This window comes from Falco punctatus (genome assembly GCF_963210335.1).
Source record: "Falco punctatus genome assembly, chromosome: 6".
NCBI classification, from domain to species: domain Eukaryota; kingdom Metazoa; phylum Chordata; class Aves; order Falconiformes; family Falconidae; genus Falco; species Falco punctatus.
The window spans coordinates 90,559,992-90,579,860 of NC_137585.1; the positions used below are offsets into that span (position 1 = coordinate 90,559,992).

Consider the following 19,869-nt stretch of genomic DNA (forward strand, 5'->3'; position numbering starts at 1 on the left):
CACACTCAGAACCAGGATTTAGATCTGCTGCCTGCAAAAGCATACATTCACAAAAGGTACTTCAAGGGGCACAGAACACTTGACGCTTCTGCAAGCCCTTGAAGTCTAGGGCATAAATTAATCTACCTCTTAAGATATCACAAATACATCACACAAGACATGACCTTTTTTCTTAAGTGTCTCCCTCTGTTTCAATTAAATATACGACCAAGCTCATTTCTCCCCCTGTCTAAAGACTAGTTGAGGACCTGGTTTGAGTATTGCTTTTAACTGCACAGCACTGGCTCAAAGTTTCAGTAAATGCTTCAGTTGAAGCAATCCTCTTGCTTTTCACAGAAGGAAAGCAGGAACAAAGAAAGCATAGACATTACACATCTTTATGGCTCATTTGGCAGGATCAGGTGGCATGGCTGTTTCCTCCGAGTTTGAGTCTTCACCATCTGGCCAAAGGCCTTCATCCAGAACAGTCTGACACTGCAGTTAACCACAGAAAAGGCAACTGTGCTGGCAAAGAAAGCCAGTGCCTTCAGATAAAGCCAAGGCAGCAGCCTTGTTCAGCATCAAAATGTTTGACAAACTCATCTGAACACTTCTTCCTACTTAACACCAACAACCAAGCATCTCCAACAACCACCACTTTTTGAATTAAACAGCTGAAAATCCATTTCCCTTTGATAAACTTTCATAAATATATTATGCTAGAAGTCTCTGCTTTCCAAGACATGCTTGTTGCTTCCACATTTATGGACTACTACTGTGTGCCTTTTCATTTCCATTAACTTCCATGTATTATCTATGCGTGGCAGTCAGGTAAGAAAGTGGTCTTCTGTTCTTTGACAGTGAGAAAGGATGAATCTAACCTTCAAATATCAACACTAACAAGCTGTTTCTCCTTTGAATCACATGTTCAGCTCTTGCTGTTAAGTGTGTTCCACTAGCATTCAACAATGGAACGTTATTATTCCAACAATGGAATAAAACATTTATTTCCAAACTTGCTACATTTTTACGTACCAAAACTAGCCCAAAAGTCTACCAGCCTTTACCTGCATCTTAACATTTAGAAGTGAAATGCTAAAATAGTCTAACCAAAGCCTGTAAAAAAAAAGTTGCTATTTTGTACAACAGTTTGTTAAACAACTAATTTATTTTAAATTAAATCTTTGTTGCACACAGGGGATACAGAATCAAAACACAATTGGTAGGAAGGTTCCATTACAGAGAACACACCTTTCTGCCCTAGAGCAACACAGTTTAAGTACATCCATCGCAGCACATCCATAGACAGAACCATTAATCAGACTCTGCTTGACTATATCAAGACTTAGAATTCTATTGTATTAATGCAGCTCATCAGATAATGAATAGCCATCTTCAAAAAAAAAACTGTATGCGAGAAGAGTAGCACCTAAACACTTTACAGATCACAGATGCCAAGCATTCTTCATTTCATCTCTAGTTCAGAACTTGAGTAGAGGGGAATCCTGATTTTCTTTGTTCACATCAGGACTCAGAGTGATAAGAGGCGAACTGAAATCGATCAGCTGAAAGAAAAACATTAAAATTTAGGTATTGTAGCCAGCCATTGTACATAACTACTATAATAACATATTACCACTGCTAGCCTTCAAGTACCTTTTTTGTTTAGGATTCCTATTAGTATCCAGAAGACAGATACAAGCACCACACTCAAACTTTTAGTTTCAGGTTTTTAAACATGTAGCTCATTCTTAGACAAGCACAAGCTTCTCACAAGGTATTGCCCGTACCCACCTTAAAAGCCTAAAAGCCTTTTCTAAATTTCACTACTATGCATATTCAAGTGACAGTGTCATCCAGGCAGAGCAGAGTACTTCTGAACATCTCTGAACATGCCCCCACAAGCCAGACTTCTGTGATCCTCTTTTGAGGAACTTTGAAGGACCCGATACTAAATTGATCCCAGCTACACCTAATGTCATCAAAGGCTACATCCTCATCATTATCACCATTCATCTGACAACATCTAAAGGCATCTACCTTCAAGCCACTAGTGTACAAAAAACTTGCCCAGAAATGCTTGTCAAACTTAGAACTGAAAATTTGCAAGAAAACAAAAACAAGAGTCAGCATGCCTACTCTACCGAAGACAGCATTCGCTTCCTTCTTCAGAAGAGTTTCATTCTTTAAGAACTGCTTTAAACATTAGGTTCTTTCTTCATCCTCCTCCTCTTCCTATTTGCAGATTCACTGAGCTCCAGTTTAGAACACACTGAGTTGAAACATGTTCTCTTTCCTTACAAGCACCTAAGTATGTAGTATCATACTGAACATATTGAGCTAATAGTAAATAATTCTCACAGCATTGGGAGCTGCTTTGCAGACAAGTTATGTGGAGCCAGTTGACTTTTTCTGCTAGCCTATTTGCACCAGAAGATTTGAATATAACTTACCTTTACTTGCCCCGAGAGTGTAGGCTTTAAAGGAGTAATCTTATTCACTTCGGGAGTATTGGAAAGGTCAATCAGAGGTCTACATTCACATTCTAAAGCATGTGGGAGAGATTTGTCTACTCCAATATCTACCAGTAAGGCCTCAAAAAAAAAAAAAGATAGTTACAGTTTTCCCCCCTGTTCCCTTCATAAACATTTAGGCAGTCAGTCAGTTTAGCTTATACAGCTGTAATAATTACAGGAAAGGCTTAATGTATAGGTTGGGTATTTTTCATGCAGGATTGTTTGCAAACAGTGTAAAAACCTCAGCTCTTGCTCTGCCAATGGAGAACATCACAAATAGGGAAAATATAGCAAGACAAAGAAAAAAGCTCCTTGAGGCATAAAACAATTTTTCACTTAAAGTAAAATTTAAAATCCTTTAATAAATGACTACAGTTATTATGTCATGTTACTTTTCTAATCAAATCCACAAGGATTTCACAGCACTTACCCAGAAGTGGAAATTTAATATGAAATCTGCAAATACTTGACCATTCATCTTTGACATAGGAACAAACTTAATGGAAACAGTTCAGTGCTAAAAAAGACACTAGAGGGTGCCCATGCTTAATCCATTTTTAACTTCAGGTGTACTGAACTGGTTTTCCTACTTACCCCTCATCTTGAAATAATTCTGTTTTCAAACAGTTTACACTTTTCTACAGAACTACTAAGTAATGTTAGCTCTTACCTCAGTCTGTTTCTCTTCAGCCAGCTGCTTTTGTATTTCAATGTCTTTTAATTCATTTTCTACTAGTTCTGTAGCAGTTTTGTCTGGTGAGAAGTTAAGCACAAGAGGTAGCACAGGTGGAGGAGATACATCATCTTCTGAAGACAACATCTGTGTCTTACTCTCCTTTGTCTGTTTAGAGCTAGGGAAAAGAGCATTGGCAATGGTAGTTCACACTGATTAAAGAACTCTGTTAGAAGACACACAAGCTAATACCCTAGCATCATTTTCTCCTTTTTACCCTAAGTTTTAGTGACCAAAAGGCTTCCCATATTTTCATCCCAAAGTATACTAGTTACCTACAAAATACAAGATATTTTATGCTGCAATAAATTTATAGCCTACTCATGCAAAAAAACCCAAGAGCTAATGATTTCGGGATGATGAAGATTTTAATCTTAAGTGAAATATGCATGCAGCCCAAGGTTCACACATAGGATTTTGGATTTTTTTAGACTTTTAAGGAACAAATAGCAAACAAGTACTGATACTGCATATCACTGAGCAACCCACTTGAGTCCCTGCTGAGAGGAAATACTGACGCTGGCTGGAGGACCAGGCATTGTAATGTGATGTATGATAAATCATTGTAAAGTTGAGTCTTTCCTTGACAGAAAACACCATGTTGGATACTTAGCCTAAGTAACATGACATACAGGAAGAGCTTTCTAGCCATGAATCATTCCTACTTTCATATTGTTGTTCTTCACCAACCATGAAGCAAGCCTGCATACATATATATGGTACCTGTGAGAAGCTGTTGTGCTGATGATATGAAGGCAACATTATTTTCACAGAAAACAAATGTAACTAACAGTGTAGGATTCACCCATTCTGCAAGCAATTAATTCAATTGAAATGTAGGTAAGCCTGCTGAGAAACTAAAGTTCAGTTGACTATCCTTAGCTTTTTGACTGATGCTTTAAAGCATAATTTTGCAGAAGCATTAGCAACAGTCTAAGACAAAGTTAACAGTAATATGTATTTTAACCAGTTACTTCCTTCATCAGGAGGCAATAGCAAAACAACACAAACACCAAATCTGATTTCAGTCAGAGCAACAGATACAAGTTTTAGGCTGTCTGCTAGCTCAATAAATACAAATAACATCCCGTTAGAGGTTATAATTCTTTAATGTTAGATATCAACTTATCTCAGTAAGGCTTACAGTATTTTACTAGTCACAAAATATAAATATTTATTAGTCCTATACAGCATCTACGTTCAAATGCTTTATTCTAACATTTAGCAGAGGTCCTTGAAACCTGAAAGCCATCATTAAAACTCATTTAGAAGTAGTTGGCCTACAATACTAATTTCATATATGAAGGTTTCTGTCTTACCCAGCCATAAGCATCTTTTTGGTAGAAAAGCTGCTGCTTCGGTGAACAGATACAGTATGTGGAGAAAACATTCTTGGTGCAGTTTTAGGAGTCACTGCTGGAAATCCTGAGATACGATGAACAGGTGTAGGTAATCCAGACTGTTTCAGACTGGCAGGAGTCACAGAGGCAGACCTCTCCAGAAAACAAGAATTCTGAAAGATGTCATCTCCTGAGGCTTTCACAGGAGTGCTAACTGCCATGGCACTAAGAAAGGAACATGCATTAGCCAAAAGCTTCTAGAAACAGTTCTATTCAAACTATTCTACTAAAAAATAGAGATCAGTTTCCCTTTGGTCAGTAAGAGAATTGTAATCATCATAAAGTTTTAAACACAGCATAGCAAGAGCTTTTATTTCACAATAATTTTTTTATGAATGGCTCTAGTCTATTTAGCACTGCAAAGAAACCCCTCTTCTTCTGAAGAGAGTTGGAGTGTGTGTGTTCCATTTACTTTTGAGGTTTTGTTTTAAATCCATTCCAATAAGCATTAACGCAGCTCACCTGGAGAGACTCAAGGGACTAGATAATGAAGTTAGAACTTCTAAAAACTGTTACAACACCCAACCACGTTGCATTCAAAGAAGTATGCCATGTTCAATTTTCAGTTAAGCCCTACCTTCCAAGTGTGCCACAAAATGTTAATCCAAGAGATGATGTTGCTTTTGGTGCTGTATCTAAAGAGAAAAGTTTTGTTAATTGCTAGCCAGATTATATTTTTTTTAGTAACATACCTTGCACTTAAAATACTAATTCTTTTCAAGAGATGGAAAAGAGTGTAATGAAACAAATAAAAAGCATTCAAAGTAACACTTGCTTTTAACAGCCAGGCTAGAACACAGGTCATGCAAAGTATGCACCTACCTCCAGTCTTCACTGGAACCTTAGTCTGACTTGTAGGAAAGGACAAAACTGTAGCCTTGGCCTTTGGACATTGACTTCCTTTTGTTGCACTTCCATCTTTATTCTGCAGACGTAACTTCTGCAGACTGGGAACAGAGCTTAGCCTCTGAGTTCCACTGCCTGCAGCCTCAGATGATATTGCAGAAGCTGAAGATTTAGACAAGCTTACAGGTCTAGATGTTCTGGGAGCACTAACAGATCTTGCTTGCTTCCTGGATTTCTCAGTGTTGGCAGCCTGAAGAGATGACACGCTGGTAGGTCTGACAAGGGCCAGCCTGTTTGTACTGGATGAAATCTTAGAACCATTCACACTAGCTTTTGAAGACGTGCTTGATTTTCCTGAAATAGAAAGTTAAGTTTTATTTCTGAATATCACTTATTGCTAAGGTTTTGACTAGAGCAATTATGCTCACATAGGAAAAAACCCCAGCAAATTACAGCATTTAAATTCTTGTTCAAACAAAAAATTTAAGAACACAAATAATTACTGAAAACTTACTCCCTGAATTGCCCACCAATTTTGTCTGTTTTAGAAAGCCTCCTCACCAAATTTCTGAATCACTGCAATCAGTGAAAAGAATATTCTTCAAGGAATGCCAAAACAGCTTGCAGATTCAAGTTACATTTTCAACATTTTCCCCCAGCATATTTTCACTCTGTTCCCTTAAAAAGGCATTCAAGAAGGTAATAGTTCAAGTTATGGGGATTAACACCACGGGCTGAAATACTCCACACATGCTTTTCTGTATGGTTCTTGCTTTTAGTCTGTATGTTACTTCCATTAATAGGATGAATCCTGACGCTTCTAATCATATAAAATAATTCTTATTAAGCTTTAACTTTTACTAATACATTATCCATCCAGAAACAAAGCACAAAATAAAAGTTTGTATCAACTTGGTATCTTGATAGATCTACAAGAACTGTGATGCTTACATCTCTCAGTATTTTTAGGAGACTATTTTTCTGATCCTTTCATGCTTACTGAGAGGGTCAAATTGATGTCCTCCTCATAGTATAAGCCTCTTGGTTGTATTCAGTTATTTCCCCAGAGGTTTTTCCAGTCTGCTTGAGTAAGTCGCGTAATTTTATTAGGCTTACAGAAACTTCAAACTAGGACTTCCACCTCCCTTCTCCATTTCAGTTGTTTTGGTGGTGGTGGTTTGTTGTGGGGGTTTTTTTGGGTTTTTTTAATTCAAGTTAGACAAGTTTGCAGTACTCAGCTCACACGCTTGGCTATAACAGAGATCATGTGCAAGAAGAACAGGTTTCATGAGGCATTGCTTACTTTCTAGTTGTGTCAGACCCTCCCACACAGGCATCAGACTTACAGGAACCTAGTTTCTACAAATAGAATTCTAAGATTTATCTTTAGTCCACAGGGGTTTATTGGGCTAGCCTACAAAATCTTACTCCCCATACAAAGCATTTCTTACTGCTTCTATATACTGGACACCATTAAAACATATCCAAACCCACAGTCCAAGATATGCTTAGCAATTCAAAATGGATTTGTGGCACAAATCTGTATTAAGAGTGATTACCATTTTTTCCTATGGGAGAAAAGGGTAAACTTGAATCCAGACTCGAGTTCATGCTGAAAACTGATGATGAAGAAGATGAAGTAGTCTTTGCTGTGAGACCACTGGCAACACCAGGAAGTTTCATGTGTGTTATCTTCTTCAAGCCAGGCTGAGTCAGAGAATATAGTTTATTCAAAAGCAAAAGCACTATTTAACATAATACTTTGATATGCTTTTTCTTGATATTTTAGCTTTTTATTTGTGAATTTTAGAGAATCTCCCTCCTCAGATTAAAGTTTAAAAAGTAGATTTTCTTAGTTCCATTACATCTGGGTTATTATACAGACTGGAACATCAGATCTAAGAGGTAGACTATTATTTTTATTTTTGCCACAAACTTGAGTATGGATTTAAAAGAGATTAAAGAATAAAAGGAGTAACCCCAGGCACCTGTATACACTAGGCACTAAGCAGCTGGAAACCAGCTTTGCAGAAAAGGCCCTTGAGAGTGCTGGCGGACAAGCTGGACCTGAGGCAGCAATGTGCTCTTGCAGCAAAGAATGCTAACAGTATCCTGGGCTGCATTAGGAAGAGTGTTGCCAGCAGGCTGAGGGAGGTGACCCTTCCCCTCTGCTCAGCACTGGGGAGGCCACACATGAAGATGTGTCTACCTTTCAGGCACCCCAGTATAAGAACTATTTGGAGCTACTGGAAAGAGTCCAGCAAAGGGCCACTAAGATGATAATGATTAAGGGACTGAAGCATCTGCCATTTGAGGAAATGGTTTAGAGCGCTGGGACTGTTCAGCCTAAAGAAAAGAAGGCTCAAGGTGAGTCTCATCAATATAAACAAATATCTGAAAGGGCAGTGCCTGGTGGCACCCAGTGACAGAACCAGAGGTAACTGGTACAGACTGAGACACAGAAAGTTCTACCTCTGAACATCAAGGAACACTTTTTACTGTGAGGGTCACCAAGCACTGTGCACAGGTTGCCCAGAGAGGTTGAGCCGCCATCATCCTTAGATATATTCAGGGTCTGTCTGGACATGGTCCTGGGCAACCAACACTACGTGGCTGTGCTTGAGCAGAGGGTTGGACCAAACCAAGAGGTCCCTTCCAACCAGTCACCATCCTGTGGTTCACTGAAGTGGCACGCAGCATGGAAGCAGGTTTTAATGCTTCAAAACAACTCCTGACAGCTATAGGTATTCTACCTTCATACAAGTTATGGCAGCTTTTTCATATGCTTTAGTTACCTACACACATCAAAAGCTTTGTTCCCCACAGAAAACTGCTGATCACTGACCTTCAGCTAGTTTTTAAAACAAAGGTAATGCTTATTAATCCAATACATTTATAGTTGCTCTTAAGTATGTTCATTCTATTATAGACTTGGAACACATTCAAGAACAGCAATTACAGAACAGAAACTACTTTTTCTTAAAACCATTATACACAGAGATATAGCTTTAAATTATAAGGTAAACTATATTCAGGGTTTTTTTATTGGAACACCACAACAATTATTTCCCTATTAAGAATGCTTGCCATTACCTTACTTGGTGCAGGAAGGGCTTTTTTGCTTTGCACTGAGGAACTGCCACTGAATGAACACTCAAAGACATCTGAAGCAGCACTAGATTTATCAGAAATTAGATCTTCAGATGATCCCATGCTGTTCAAGTCTCTTTTTGTAGAAATACTACTATGTTTCCCTGGTTTGGGCTGCAAATTTCAACGCAACAGTTTAAAAATTACTAGTGTTTCTAGAAAATGCTATAAAGCTTTTTTACACAAGTTAATTTTGTTAAGAAACAACAACAGTCAATGAAGAAGCCTTTGAACCCAGACAAGTCCTTAGTCTTTACACTAATATAGTTTTAAAGTTAGTCTAGCGAGTATATTTGTGAAGTACTAGAACATACTTGAACCCAGATATTGAGCATCAACCTAAGGACAGCACTGCAACAATTCATCAGCACAGATTTCAATCATGTTTATCTACATACTGTAACAGCTGTTCCTTACAACTATGAGATCATAGTTTAATTCATATTCTTCTGCTTCACTTTAGCTTTCCAAACTATGAGATGTTACAATAGCAGACTGAATCATCCAAGCTGTCTAAATAGACAGTGGGCTACAATTTGTCTAGTTAAAACATTAAGACTGCCTTTTCTTATAGCACCCAAAAAATCAGGAGATTTATGTCATACAGGAATCAGAGGGTCCTCTATTTTCTATAGGTGATAAGTTTCCAAGGAGCTAATATCACATTTCCAGTAACGCCTGCAGTACATACTGGACCCTAAGCCATAAGATGTAGAGCAACAAAATCCAGAAGATATCTAGAGACTGGGATTTGAGTACACAAGGTCACTAACAACCGTGTCCTTGCTGTCCTAGGATAACATTTCCAGCTGGTCACATAGCCACATCTTAAATGTAACACCATTAATCAGTGCTTTTCATGACTGAGACAAGTCACAGACAGAACTAGAGTTAAAAGATTCTCCTGTCCTATTGAAATAATTGTGGGTTTCCCACCACCACCACCTCCATTGACAAGGGTTAACAGTAAACAAAGCCATTTTTGCACACGAAGTCACTAAGAATAGTGCAGTAATTTTAGCAGCAACAAATCAGTGTTTAAACTGAAGCCGGAATGATGGTATTCACAAAACCAGAATGCAGTGGAAAAGAAATTTGCCTGCAGATGCTTTTCATTGTCTTAACAGTTAAACAAGTTTGCTACTATACCATAGTATCTGCCTTGTCTTTTCTTTTTTATATACAATAAAGTTTGCTGCCTAAGGATCTTATGACACAGATAAGCATCAGAAGATTAAGTTCACTTTTAAAAATAAAAGCATGTAGACAGTTACCAACCATTCCTAAAACACACAAAGGCCATGTTTAAAGAAAACACTGTTGCCCAGAAGCTATCTTTACCTTTCCAATAGTCAAATTGCTTTTGTCAAGAGTAGATGAAGGTTTTGCCATTGACAGTTCACCAGTTGTCTTCATATTTCTTTCCTTAGTTTTCTGTTCTTGTGTCAGAGGTGAATCAGTTATTTTTATAGGAGATACACAATTTTTAACAGGGCTTCTGTTTGGAGGAGTATAAGGAACATATGTTTTGTCACCTGACAAAAGTTTATCTGATTCCTTCTGAAAACAAGGTGGCAGCTGACATGCTGGGCTATCCTGCACACAGTATGTCTCCCTTTTAACAGCCCTGGGACTTTTCGCTATATTTTGATTTCTCAGCATTTTCAATTTTGACTTTGAGTCCTCCACAAATTTTTCTATAATCTTGCTTTCTCGTTCTTCTGACTGGCTTATTTTAGTCTGTTTATTCTTGCTTCCAGTCTCCATTTGCAGCGCTAATAAATTAGCTTCTTTGAAAATTTCCACAAATTTCTCGCCTGTAAGTGGGGTCCACGTGAGTTTATCATCAGAAGCAGACGCATACTCTTTTTTAGCAATTTGATTTGCTTCAATATTGACAGCAACACATTTTTCTTTGTGTCTCAAAGGTCCAACAAAAACTTCATCTTCACTTCCACTAAAAAGAAAAACATGTCAGCCCAGCACCTTACATGTGTCCATTTTAAAGGTAGGTTTACCTGTAGACCCTTCACTTACCTTGCTGGAGACAGTGAAAGGTCAAAATCAAACTTTTCATCAGACAGAAGAGGAAAATCTGAAATTGTAACAAGGATTTTGTCACAGCAGGGATTTGCAATAAAAACAACTGCACTATACTTTGACAATTTGGTGAAGCTAATGTCAGATGGCAAAAAAAGTTTAACTAATTAGTTTAAATAATTAAAGCAATAAAAACATGTCTTAGGTCAAGCAAATTGAAGGTACAACTATGACTGACCATAATTTTGATAGATGCTCAAATATCATGAAAGATCTTAATGCTAATTTCTATGCATCTGTAATAGGAACATGGGATCTGACTGTGGGAAAGCCTCCAATGAAGAAAAGTGAGACTATATCATCTAGACCTGTATGACAATGCAGCTGTCCTGTGTGTCAGTTCTTTTCTGGTTCAGATTACCAGAGGACAGTAACAGGAGTCAGTGAGAAAGGTTAGTTTTCCTGTTAACCAATGCATACACTAAATATTAATCAAATCTGCAGTAGACAAATAAGGAAAAGGGATGAGCTCAGATTAGCTATACAGAAGATAGGCTGATGACATCATGATGCTGCTAGGCATGCTCTCTAACACCAGTGCTCCACAAGCACTTGAGGAGGCTAGGCTTGTAAGTCTGAGAGTGGCAAAATCAGTCCATCCAAGGAAACCAGTACACAGAACAAGATATAAAGCAAATACAGAATGCCTACTGATCTGAACTGTCTTAACATTTAATAAGGGATACACCAGTTAGAGAGTATCCCAACATGTTCTCCACCTACCGTTGCTCATGCAAATACCTGTTTTTTCTTCAATCACATGACTCAGAGAATGTGTTGCCATTTCTTTCCCTTCCTCCATCTGGAGTGTCTGGAAAATATATTATTAGCTATGCAGTAAGTTTAAAATACAACAATAAGGTCAGAGTTTTCAGATACTGCCAAATTAGCAAGGTGGTAAACATTCCCTTTGAAGGCTTACATTTAGGGACAGCTATGCAAACATGGTCTATGGGATGTCATGCATCTCACCATCCTTTCTCGAAACATGCCATCAAATTACCTGAGATTATGTATATGTGAGGCATTACAACCTCTGTAAAAAGCCTTCAAATAAAACAGTGATGCCTAGGATTTCTTAAATTCCTTAACACAAACTCTGTGTTCAGCAACTAAATTCCTCATATGAGCATAGCTGCAATGGGCCAAAGCTAGCCATTTGCAGCAGAACACTGCCACCCCAGCTTTTCACAGCTCTAATTCGAGACTGGCGTCCTCCGGCAGAGCAAATACGTGCCGTACTTAAAGGCAGGGCCTTTCACTTTTGGAGAGAAACCCATCACACCCGATCTTCTGTACCTTAACACGACCCGCCCAGGCTTTGCCATGAGGTTGCCAGCAGACCCTCAGTAGCGCCTGCGGGGCCGCTAGGCTAGAAAGATTATTAATGCGGAGCACGGGCCCACCAGAACTGGTCCCTCGCGGGGCAGCTCAGCAGAGCCCACCGGGGCCAAAAGGGCCGCTCCCCCCACCCAGGCTCCCGGGGGAGAAGCGGCCCGGCGTGCGCGGAACCGCCCACAAACCACACAGAGCCCCGCGAGCAGCCGCCCGCCGACCTCCCGCTAACCCACCTCAGGCGGGCTCGCCTAGACCTCCCCCGACCGCCACGGCCCCCCTACAGCCGAACCTTGAGGGAAGGCCTCCGAACACCACGCCGCAGCGCGGGGGAAGCGGCTGGGACCACCAGAGGCCCAGGCCAGCAGCAGCCGCCGCCCCACACCGCTTACCTGCACGGGGCCGCAGAGCACAGAGCAGCGCAGTGCTGCCGCCGGGACGTTTGAAATCGCGCCCCGCTCACGTGACGCGCCCCGCACGCCCTCATTGGCAGGTTCGAACGATACCCCTCACGCGCCTGCCCCGGGGCATGCTGGGGCTTGTAGTGGGCCGGGTCTCCCCAAGGGCCGCCGGGTGAGGCTGGGTCTCCCCAAGGGCCGCCGGCCGTAAGAGGCCTCACCCGCGAACCGTGGCCGGTTTTTGATATATTAAATATATGTGGTTACTCGCGGTCTGGTAGAACTAGAGCTGAGCCTCCGGAGCGTCGCAGCACCCAGGGCCATCAGAGGCTGCCGCAGGCGGCCTGGGTGGCTGCCGGTGGCCGTGTGGGGGGTCACGGCCCTCCCGCGCCCTTGGGTTCCTCCGGCGCTTTCCGCGCCTCAAGGGAGGGTTCCAGCCTGGCTGTTTCATTCCTGCTGCTTGGCGCCGCGGAGCCGGGATTGCCTGGCAGACCTGGGTGCCGTGGTGGGGGCAGCAGTGGAAGGGAAAGGCAGCTGGAGCGCCTGGGTATTGCCCTGGGCTTCGGGGCCCTGCCGGCGCGCAGGCCCCGCGGGGACTGCTGGCACCGCTGCCGTGATGGCTGCGGCAGAGGGTGCAGACGGCTCCGTTTGGTTCCTCCACTCCTTCTCTGGGTGTGATTGTCAATAGTAACTCAGCTGCACCGAAAGGGGTATGTAGTGGTTCCTCAGCTGACACACTGAATAGCAAGATTCTTGGATGTCAGTCCCAGCTACAGATATTGTATTGACGTGCGGAATTTGACTCTATAACTCGAAAGTTATAAAGTAGGTATGTTTATTGCGCGCAGATGCACGGGGGATCGCTCCTCCACAAGCGTGCATACCTGAAGTGACGAACCATCCTACATTTATACAATGAAACAAATGAATATTCAATTAACGCCTATACATATCTGTTACCTAAACCCGGCTTCGTATGTTAATTAGCTTATCAGTCCTTTGCCTGGAATGTGGTGGTCTTGCAGGTTTGTAGGTGATTCATGTTCTTGTGACCATCCAATCTTCTCCAGCAAGGAGACTTAGCACTCCCTCCTTCTAGATAGCATTTGAATGTCTCTCATCTTTTCTCATTCTCTTTTAAATAGCCCCTTTTGTTAGAGGAAGAAGGGCAGGGTCTCCCCGTCTGCCCTTTGTTAGAGGAAGAGGGGCAGGCATCTCCTCAAAACTGTAGTTGTCTCCTCAAGGCTGTGTGCCTATGTGACCAGACACCGCACCCATGACTAGTCACCATACCCACATTCCTTGAGCAGACATATACAATCACAATCGATGTCCATCGTCCCCATTTCACACTATTTCTCCATATCAGTATGAATTCACTTTTGGATAGAATAAACCTTATAGTTCAAATATAATGAATATAAGAAATATCTTCAAATGAAACTAGTAGTTGCACAACAAAAGCTACTATGAAATTCTCCGTACAGCCCTGTACCAAGGCTAAGAACTTATATTTGCTCAAAGGATGTAGGTATAGTAATTGGGTTATGTAACCATAGTTTGAAAGAAATAATTAATGAAATAACTGATGAAAGAAGGAGTCTGTTTCTCTTTCTTTAACTTTCTCTAGCAAGGGGCCTGTTTATAAGTTATCCAGAGGGAGTGACTAAAAGAAACAAGCAGAAGAAACAGATGGTCGACAAGGTCATAAATTAGCTCAGTCCGATAAGAACACTGCAGACTTGCAAGATCATCACATACCAGACGAAAGGTGAAAAGTAGACCATGACATGGAAGACCTACGGCCTTCCTCCCAGAGGCCACCGCCCATGTCCTGAAGACCCCTGCCCACAATTCTTGGAGGAATTTGTGCAAGCACAAAGGACTGAAAAGGTAATTAACATATGAAGCGAGAGTAGGCGGGGTTATGTAATGAATATGTATAGGCATTAATTGAATATTAATTGTTTCATTGTATAAATGTAAGATAATTGGTTACTTTAGACATGCACGTTAGGTGGAAGGATCCCCTGTGCATCCAGCGCTGCCAATAAAGGATACTCAGTCACTAAGAAATTTTGACTTCGTTCTTTATATCACTACTGTGAATTAACAAGGACTGACTGATAGATATTAAAGTAGACCCATGTCAGTAAGTAACAGGAAAACACCACTCCTCTATTTCTTCTGACATTTAATGCTGTGCAGTGCTTAGGTTTTCATTTAATAGATGCATGGCCTTAGAAACTGCAGTTGAGTGATGTATTGTGGGTATTTGGGGATGGTTTAACAATCACTGGATTGGAATTTAGCCACTGGATAAGAATGGTTAAAAATGACCTGTCTATTTTCATATAGACAAAATATTTTGTAACCCTTTCTCTACTTGGCCACATATTATGGTACCTGGGTACATGGGGCTATGCAAGCAGTATATATGCCACTTGAGTATATAGCAGGTATCCCATTTATTAGCTAATATGCACAGTAAATGGCTGGGACAAATAGGCTACTAGGCTGAATATTAACATGCTCACCTCCCACTTTTCCTCCCTCACCATCACCCCAGGTGTCCCTCCTGGCTGGAAGTGGTCAGTCCAGTGGGGAAGCGTCAGACTTCATTGCTGGAAAAACAGGCCAACCGTCATTGTTACAGGGTGTCTATCTTCCAGCTTTTTATCTCAGGATTTTAAAGCTGTTCTCTTCTGTGTTTTTCTCATGGATCCTTCAATTACTATTACTGATGTAACAATTTCAATTCTATACTTTTACTGCTCTTTTCTAGCATGGCTTTATCCTATAGAATGTCCCACTAATAGCTCAACAGCAATTTTTTTTCAGTAAGATGAGCAAGGGTCCATGTGCATGATAAAGGATGATATTCCACAAAGAAAATAATGATAGAAGAATAAAGTTGGGAGATCTCAAGAGTGTATTATATGACCAAAAATCTACAATCTCATACTTTTAAGATGAGGCTTGCACATACCTCCTTTTGCTTAGTTCAGTCAAAAAGTGAAAGTGTCTGTAAGAAACAGAAAAACAAGATGAAACTAATGGGGAAAGGAGCAAACAGGCCATAAGTGCTACAGATCCTAGGACTGAAACAGAAAAGTTGTAGAAAGAAAACTAAAAAAATACAGGAAAAAGACACTGGACAGCTTTTATTGCACCACCTACCACTCTGCAGATGTTATTTAAGAAAACAGAATCCAAAAGTTGTAGCTGCCTATATTCTAAGGATTAGGTCTGAAAAAGCTAGAAGTGATTCAAGTCAGTAATTCTTTACTGATGTCCAAATTTCTTCCTCCAGGTCATTGTAATATTTCTATTTTTCTATATCTACTATATTACTAATAATGAAGAATGGTATCACGTCCTCAGTAGCTCCACTGATTTCATTGACACAGTTTTACTTAGCCATTAGAAGTAAACAGCAAGTGCAGTTCTATTGAAATGCATACTGACGTACTAGACTTGTAACCAGTTTGCTTAATGGAAATGGAGACTCAAATCAGTTTCTGTAAAACAGTCATGATGTTGATGAAATTAAAAGACTGCTGAGAGTATAAGTAAACAAGCTTAGTCTTCAGTCTTAATTTTCTGGAGTGTAAGTGATATCCCAAGGCACATTTGGAAATTGCTAATTGTTTTACTAAACTAAAGGAACCAAATGTATTTATATAAAAACATAATGGTATGTGAAGAAAAGGCAAAATGCACCAGGACTACAAGTTCAGGTTTATCTTAACAGCAATTATATGTGACAATAACTTTAAAGTAACAATTAAATGAGAAATAATGTTGGGTTTGGGGTTAGGTTTTTTTGACAGTTTAAAGATGATGCAAGTATGTTTTTGTTTTGGGAAAGAAGGGCTTTGGCCTGTTCTTCTAAACTACAAATATGTTTATTTAAGAGCCCTACAAATAGTTACTGGACCATTGGATTTATTATACTAAAACCACCATTAACCCAGCTAATCATGCAATGCCCAACTTGTGAGAGAACTTCTGCATTGGCACAACCTCTTGTTAATTAATGGCTCCAGATGGTCAGGGAAGAATAGGATAGATGTGACTTTCTTACTAACCCTAAATGTCCAAATGCTTTATTTTGTGCTGATATACTGCTTATTGAATATGATTTATGTTATAAAATTCAACATATTATTGCAGAAGTCATCTACTTTTTCATGGAAATGTTGGAACATTAGAGCACGTTTAAGTGATGGTGGCTTGAAATTTCACTCCAGGCAAGTTAAACGAATTTCAATTGTAGAAAGGAACTAAGTTTTATGCCAAAATAGCCTGTGATCTAATAGAAAGTAGTTCTGAGTTACAGCTCATCCTGCATTTTTCATCACTAGCACCCTCCATCTGTGCAGTACTTGTGTTGCTATGAATTTGGCAACACTTTAGCAGTGAGCTACTGTTTATAAGAAGGGATCCCAGCACCTAAAAGAAGCCAGTCATTGGGATTACTCATTACTTGCCTTGTGAGCTGCTCCAGGGAATTTCTTGAAGAACTATGTCAAAATCAGCTTTAGAAAACCAGTAATTTGAGAACTTTGATTGACACATATCAAGTGCTGCCAGATAGCATTGGTCAAGTTGGTGGGCTTGGAAGAAAGATGATTTTTGTTGGTACTGAGTGAAGATTTTCCCCTTTTGTGCACAGAAACGAGGATAAAAAAGGAGCTTTTCCTCTCTGCAAGAAGAAATTTGACGCATTGGGAATCCAATCACCAAAACACCATGAATGCTTCCAGGAGGTAAGCTGCACATACTGCATTCCCCTCAGGTAGCAACAGGAAAGGAAACTACTGACAGAATATTCCTGTCATGGTCTTCACATGGTGCTGCCAGATGACCATGAACTGCGTTACTTGATTTGCAGTTACACTAGATAGAAGGTAGCCCTTGTCCTGATACGAATGTTAAATGTGTATTTGTAATTCTGCAACTACTTTCTGTAAAATCTCAGCTGCAGAACTTCTGTTTTATTAATTAATTTCCTTTTGCAGAGTGCACTTCGTAGTCTTTCATTTTTAATGAATTGGTTTTGACAGCTCTATTCCAAATGTTCATAAGTATATAAATATAATTTGTGTTTAAAAGCTCTTTACTTCTAAGCTGTATCTGTGGTAACATTTTTGGTAACTCTTACTCTTCTGTGATAATAACAGCAGGAATATGCATGAACCAGGCTGTAATACATCTAATACTTCTCAGACCCCTTCCTAAGCTACATGAAAATCACAAGCTGATTGATTTCCTTTTGGCATTCCAGTCCAGATGAAATTGTGGACATTCAACAATTTTTTCTCTTCAAAAAAAAAAGCAGCAGGCCCAGTGGGTCTTAGGAGGCAATTTTCAGTGGAGCTAACAGTAACTGGAGGTCAGTTACCACAGGCTTACACTTCTACTCTCAAACCGTTTGGGAAAGGTGGCAAAGCAATGTAAAATGTTACTCCAGAGAATTCTGCAGATACACTTTGTGTAGTTACTCCTGATTGTTATCTTTGGATAATGAATTTCACCTTGACACAGAATGCCGAGGGAAGTCCCCTCTGAAGAGCAGAGATATAAACACATTATCAGAGCAGGATGCAAAGTTCATATAGCATATACTGTGCTTATTCCCATGGATTAAAGCTTTGGAAACTACTAATTTTTTTAAAACCCTGGCATTTTCATAATATGTGAAATGAAAGGGTATGTTTTTTCTCATACAACTGATCTGTATCAACAGTGAAGAGTAAGAGCACTGTGCGTCCTCTAACAAGCCCATACCCAGTCTCTCTGCCTGTCAGTGGGAGAGAAATACCAAGTGGCCGGTAGATGTTTTGCATTTCCAATTATGGAAATTACTTGATTAGCCCCATCCAGTTTGAAGAGCTTTTTCCCAAATCTAGTCAATGGTACAATGCACACTCAGGACTTCATTATAAACACTATTGAAATGTTAATAAAAAAGAATAAATTTTAATCTTGATCTTGCTTGTTGTTATGGCAGGATACATTCTCTCCGTGCTCACAGACAGAAAACCCATGGGAACAAAAGTGAGAACTGGCACAGCACCTCTGCGTTCAAGCACCAGCACGGAGATGATCTTGCTACAGTCCATACCCTTTACACAGTGATTGTCATGATCCTTCTAACGGCAATTTGGGGAGCCTGGTCAAGAAAGGATTCGTCCTTCTAGCAGCAACGTGCTTTCTTTGTCAAATATTTAAAGGAATATTTGTGTCGATTATCTATACTCAGGAGGTAAAAAAAATAATGGTCTCAGCATATTGCAGTGTCCTTAACTGCTTAAACTATTGCTACTTGTGGAACTGAATCTGTGAAGTAATTTAATAGGGAATGTACAGAACATGAATATACCTGTTTGCACTGTACACGTGTTTAGATTACCTTTCGCATGTATATGAAACTTTAAGCACAATATGCTAGTAAGAAGAGTTCAACTTATGTTTTTATTGGTCAGTGTTTTGTATATCTACCCCAGCTTTCCATTTTTGAACTGAAGTTGTCCAGTCTCTACCTCTGCTAAGATCACCTGTCCATGGTAAAACACACACTGTAAGCAGGCAAATAATCTGCCATGTCACAACAACACAGGAAGAAAAAAGTCAATAAAAGCAGCTGTCCTTCAGGCAAAGGAAGACCTCCGAACAAGTCAAATTCTCATCTCTGTTGCTGAAGAGAGTTTATGTGGGACTGGCATCTGTGTATTTTTAACTTACAGTAATGCTTTTATAAACTCAGGAATAAAACCATGAAATAAACTGTATTTGTAAGCATCCTTTGTTGCAGAACCACCTGGCTCAGTCTTCAATCTTGTACCAATATATTTAATTCATCCTCAAGTGCTGCTTGCTTTTCCGTAATTCATTAATACCTCATGGCAGTAACAACCTCTACATACACCAGCCCAACCTTGATGGGCGACATTCCATACTCTCACTTTTTCAGGGAAGTAACTCCAATCAGAAAACCTGCAAACTTGCTGGAAATACTGCCAGTTGGCAGTCTCTGTTAAACTCTTTGTTAATTATATGGTTGTCTACTCCTGATGAGCTTGGGTTAATGGACTGGCAACTCTTGAGGGGCAGTGGCCATTGGGAAGAGTCGTCCAAGCCTTTGGAGCTTAAACTCAGCTTAACCCCCAGATTTCATCATTGCCTAAACTAAAACCCAATGTCCAACAGAGAAGAGCTGCACGACATTTTGAACACTTAGGAACAGACAGATATATGTTTGTAGTTACAAAGTACCTGTAGGCAACACAATTCTTCCAAGTGTCGTCTACCCCATTTTGGTATCCATCCATAATCAGGAGGGCTACATAAATGCAAATGTTTCTGGAAAGACCTACGTGGCATACCTCAAGGAGTGTTTACAAAGC

At 40.0% G+C, this 19,869-nt stretch overlaps 1 protein-coding gene across 4 annotated transcripts; it reads right to left on the reverse strand.

The window, feature by feature from the left end:
• Positions 1–129: 129 nt before the first annotated feature.
• Positions 130–12,506, reverse strand: GTSE1 (G2 and S-phase expressed 1). Of its 4 annotated transcripts, none has more exons than XM_080394097.1 (12): positions 12,452–12,506; positions 11,466–11,535; positions 10,662–10,719; positions 9,966–10,581; positions 8,568–8,738; positions 7,034–7,181; positions 5,451–5,828; positions 5,206–5,263; positions 4,548–4,793; positions 3,166–3,346; positions 2,433–2,573; positions 130–1,544 (listed from the first exon to the last, which is right to left on the reverse strand). In XM_080394097.1, the coding sequence occupies exons 2-12, from the start codon at positions 11,524–11,526 to the stop codon at positions 1,461–1,463; spliced, it is 2,142 nt and encodes a 713-aa protein (XP_080250223.1). In that variant the 5' UTR covers positions 11,527–11,535; positions 12,452–12,506; the 3' UTR covers positions 130–1,460. The 4 variants fall into 4 exon arrangements, with proteins under 4 accessions (XP_080250223.1, XP_080250221.1, XP_080250224.1 ...); XM_080394095.1 differs by having other exon boundaries at positions 11,448–11,535; positions 12,452–12,505; XM_080394098.1 differs by lacking the exon at positions 12,452–12,506 and adding an exon at positions 12,296–12,431.
• Positions 12,507–19,869: the final 7,363 nt, after the last annotated feature.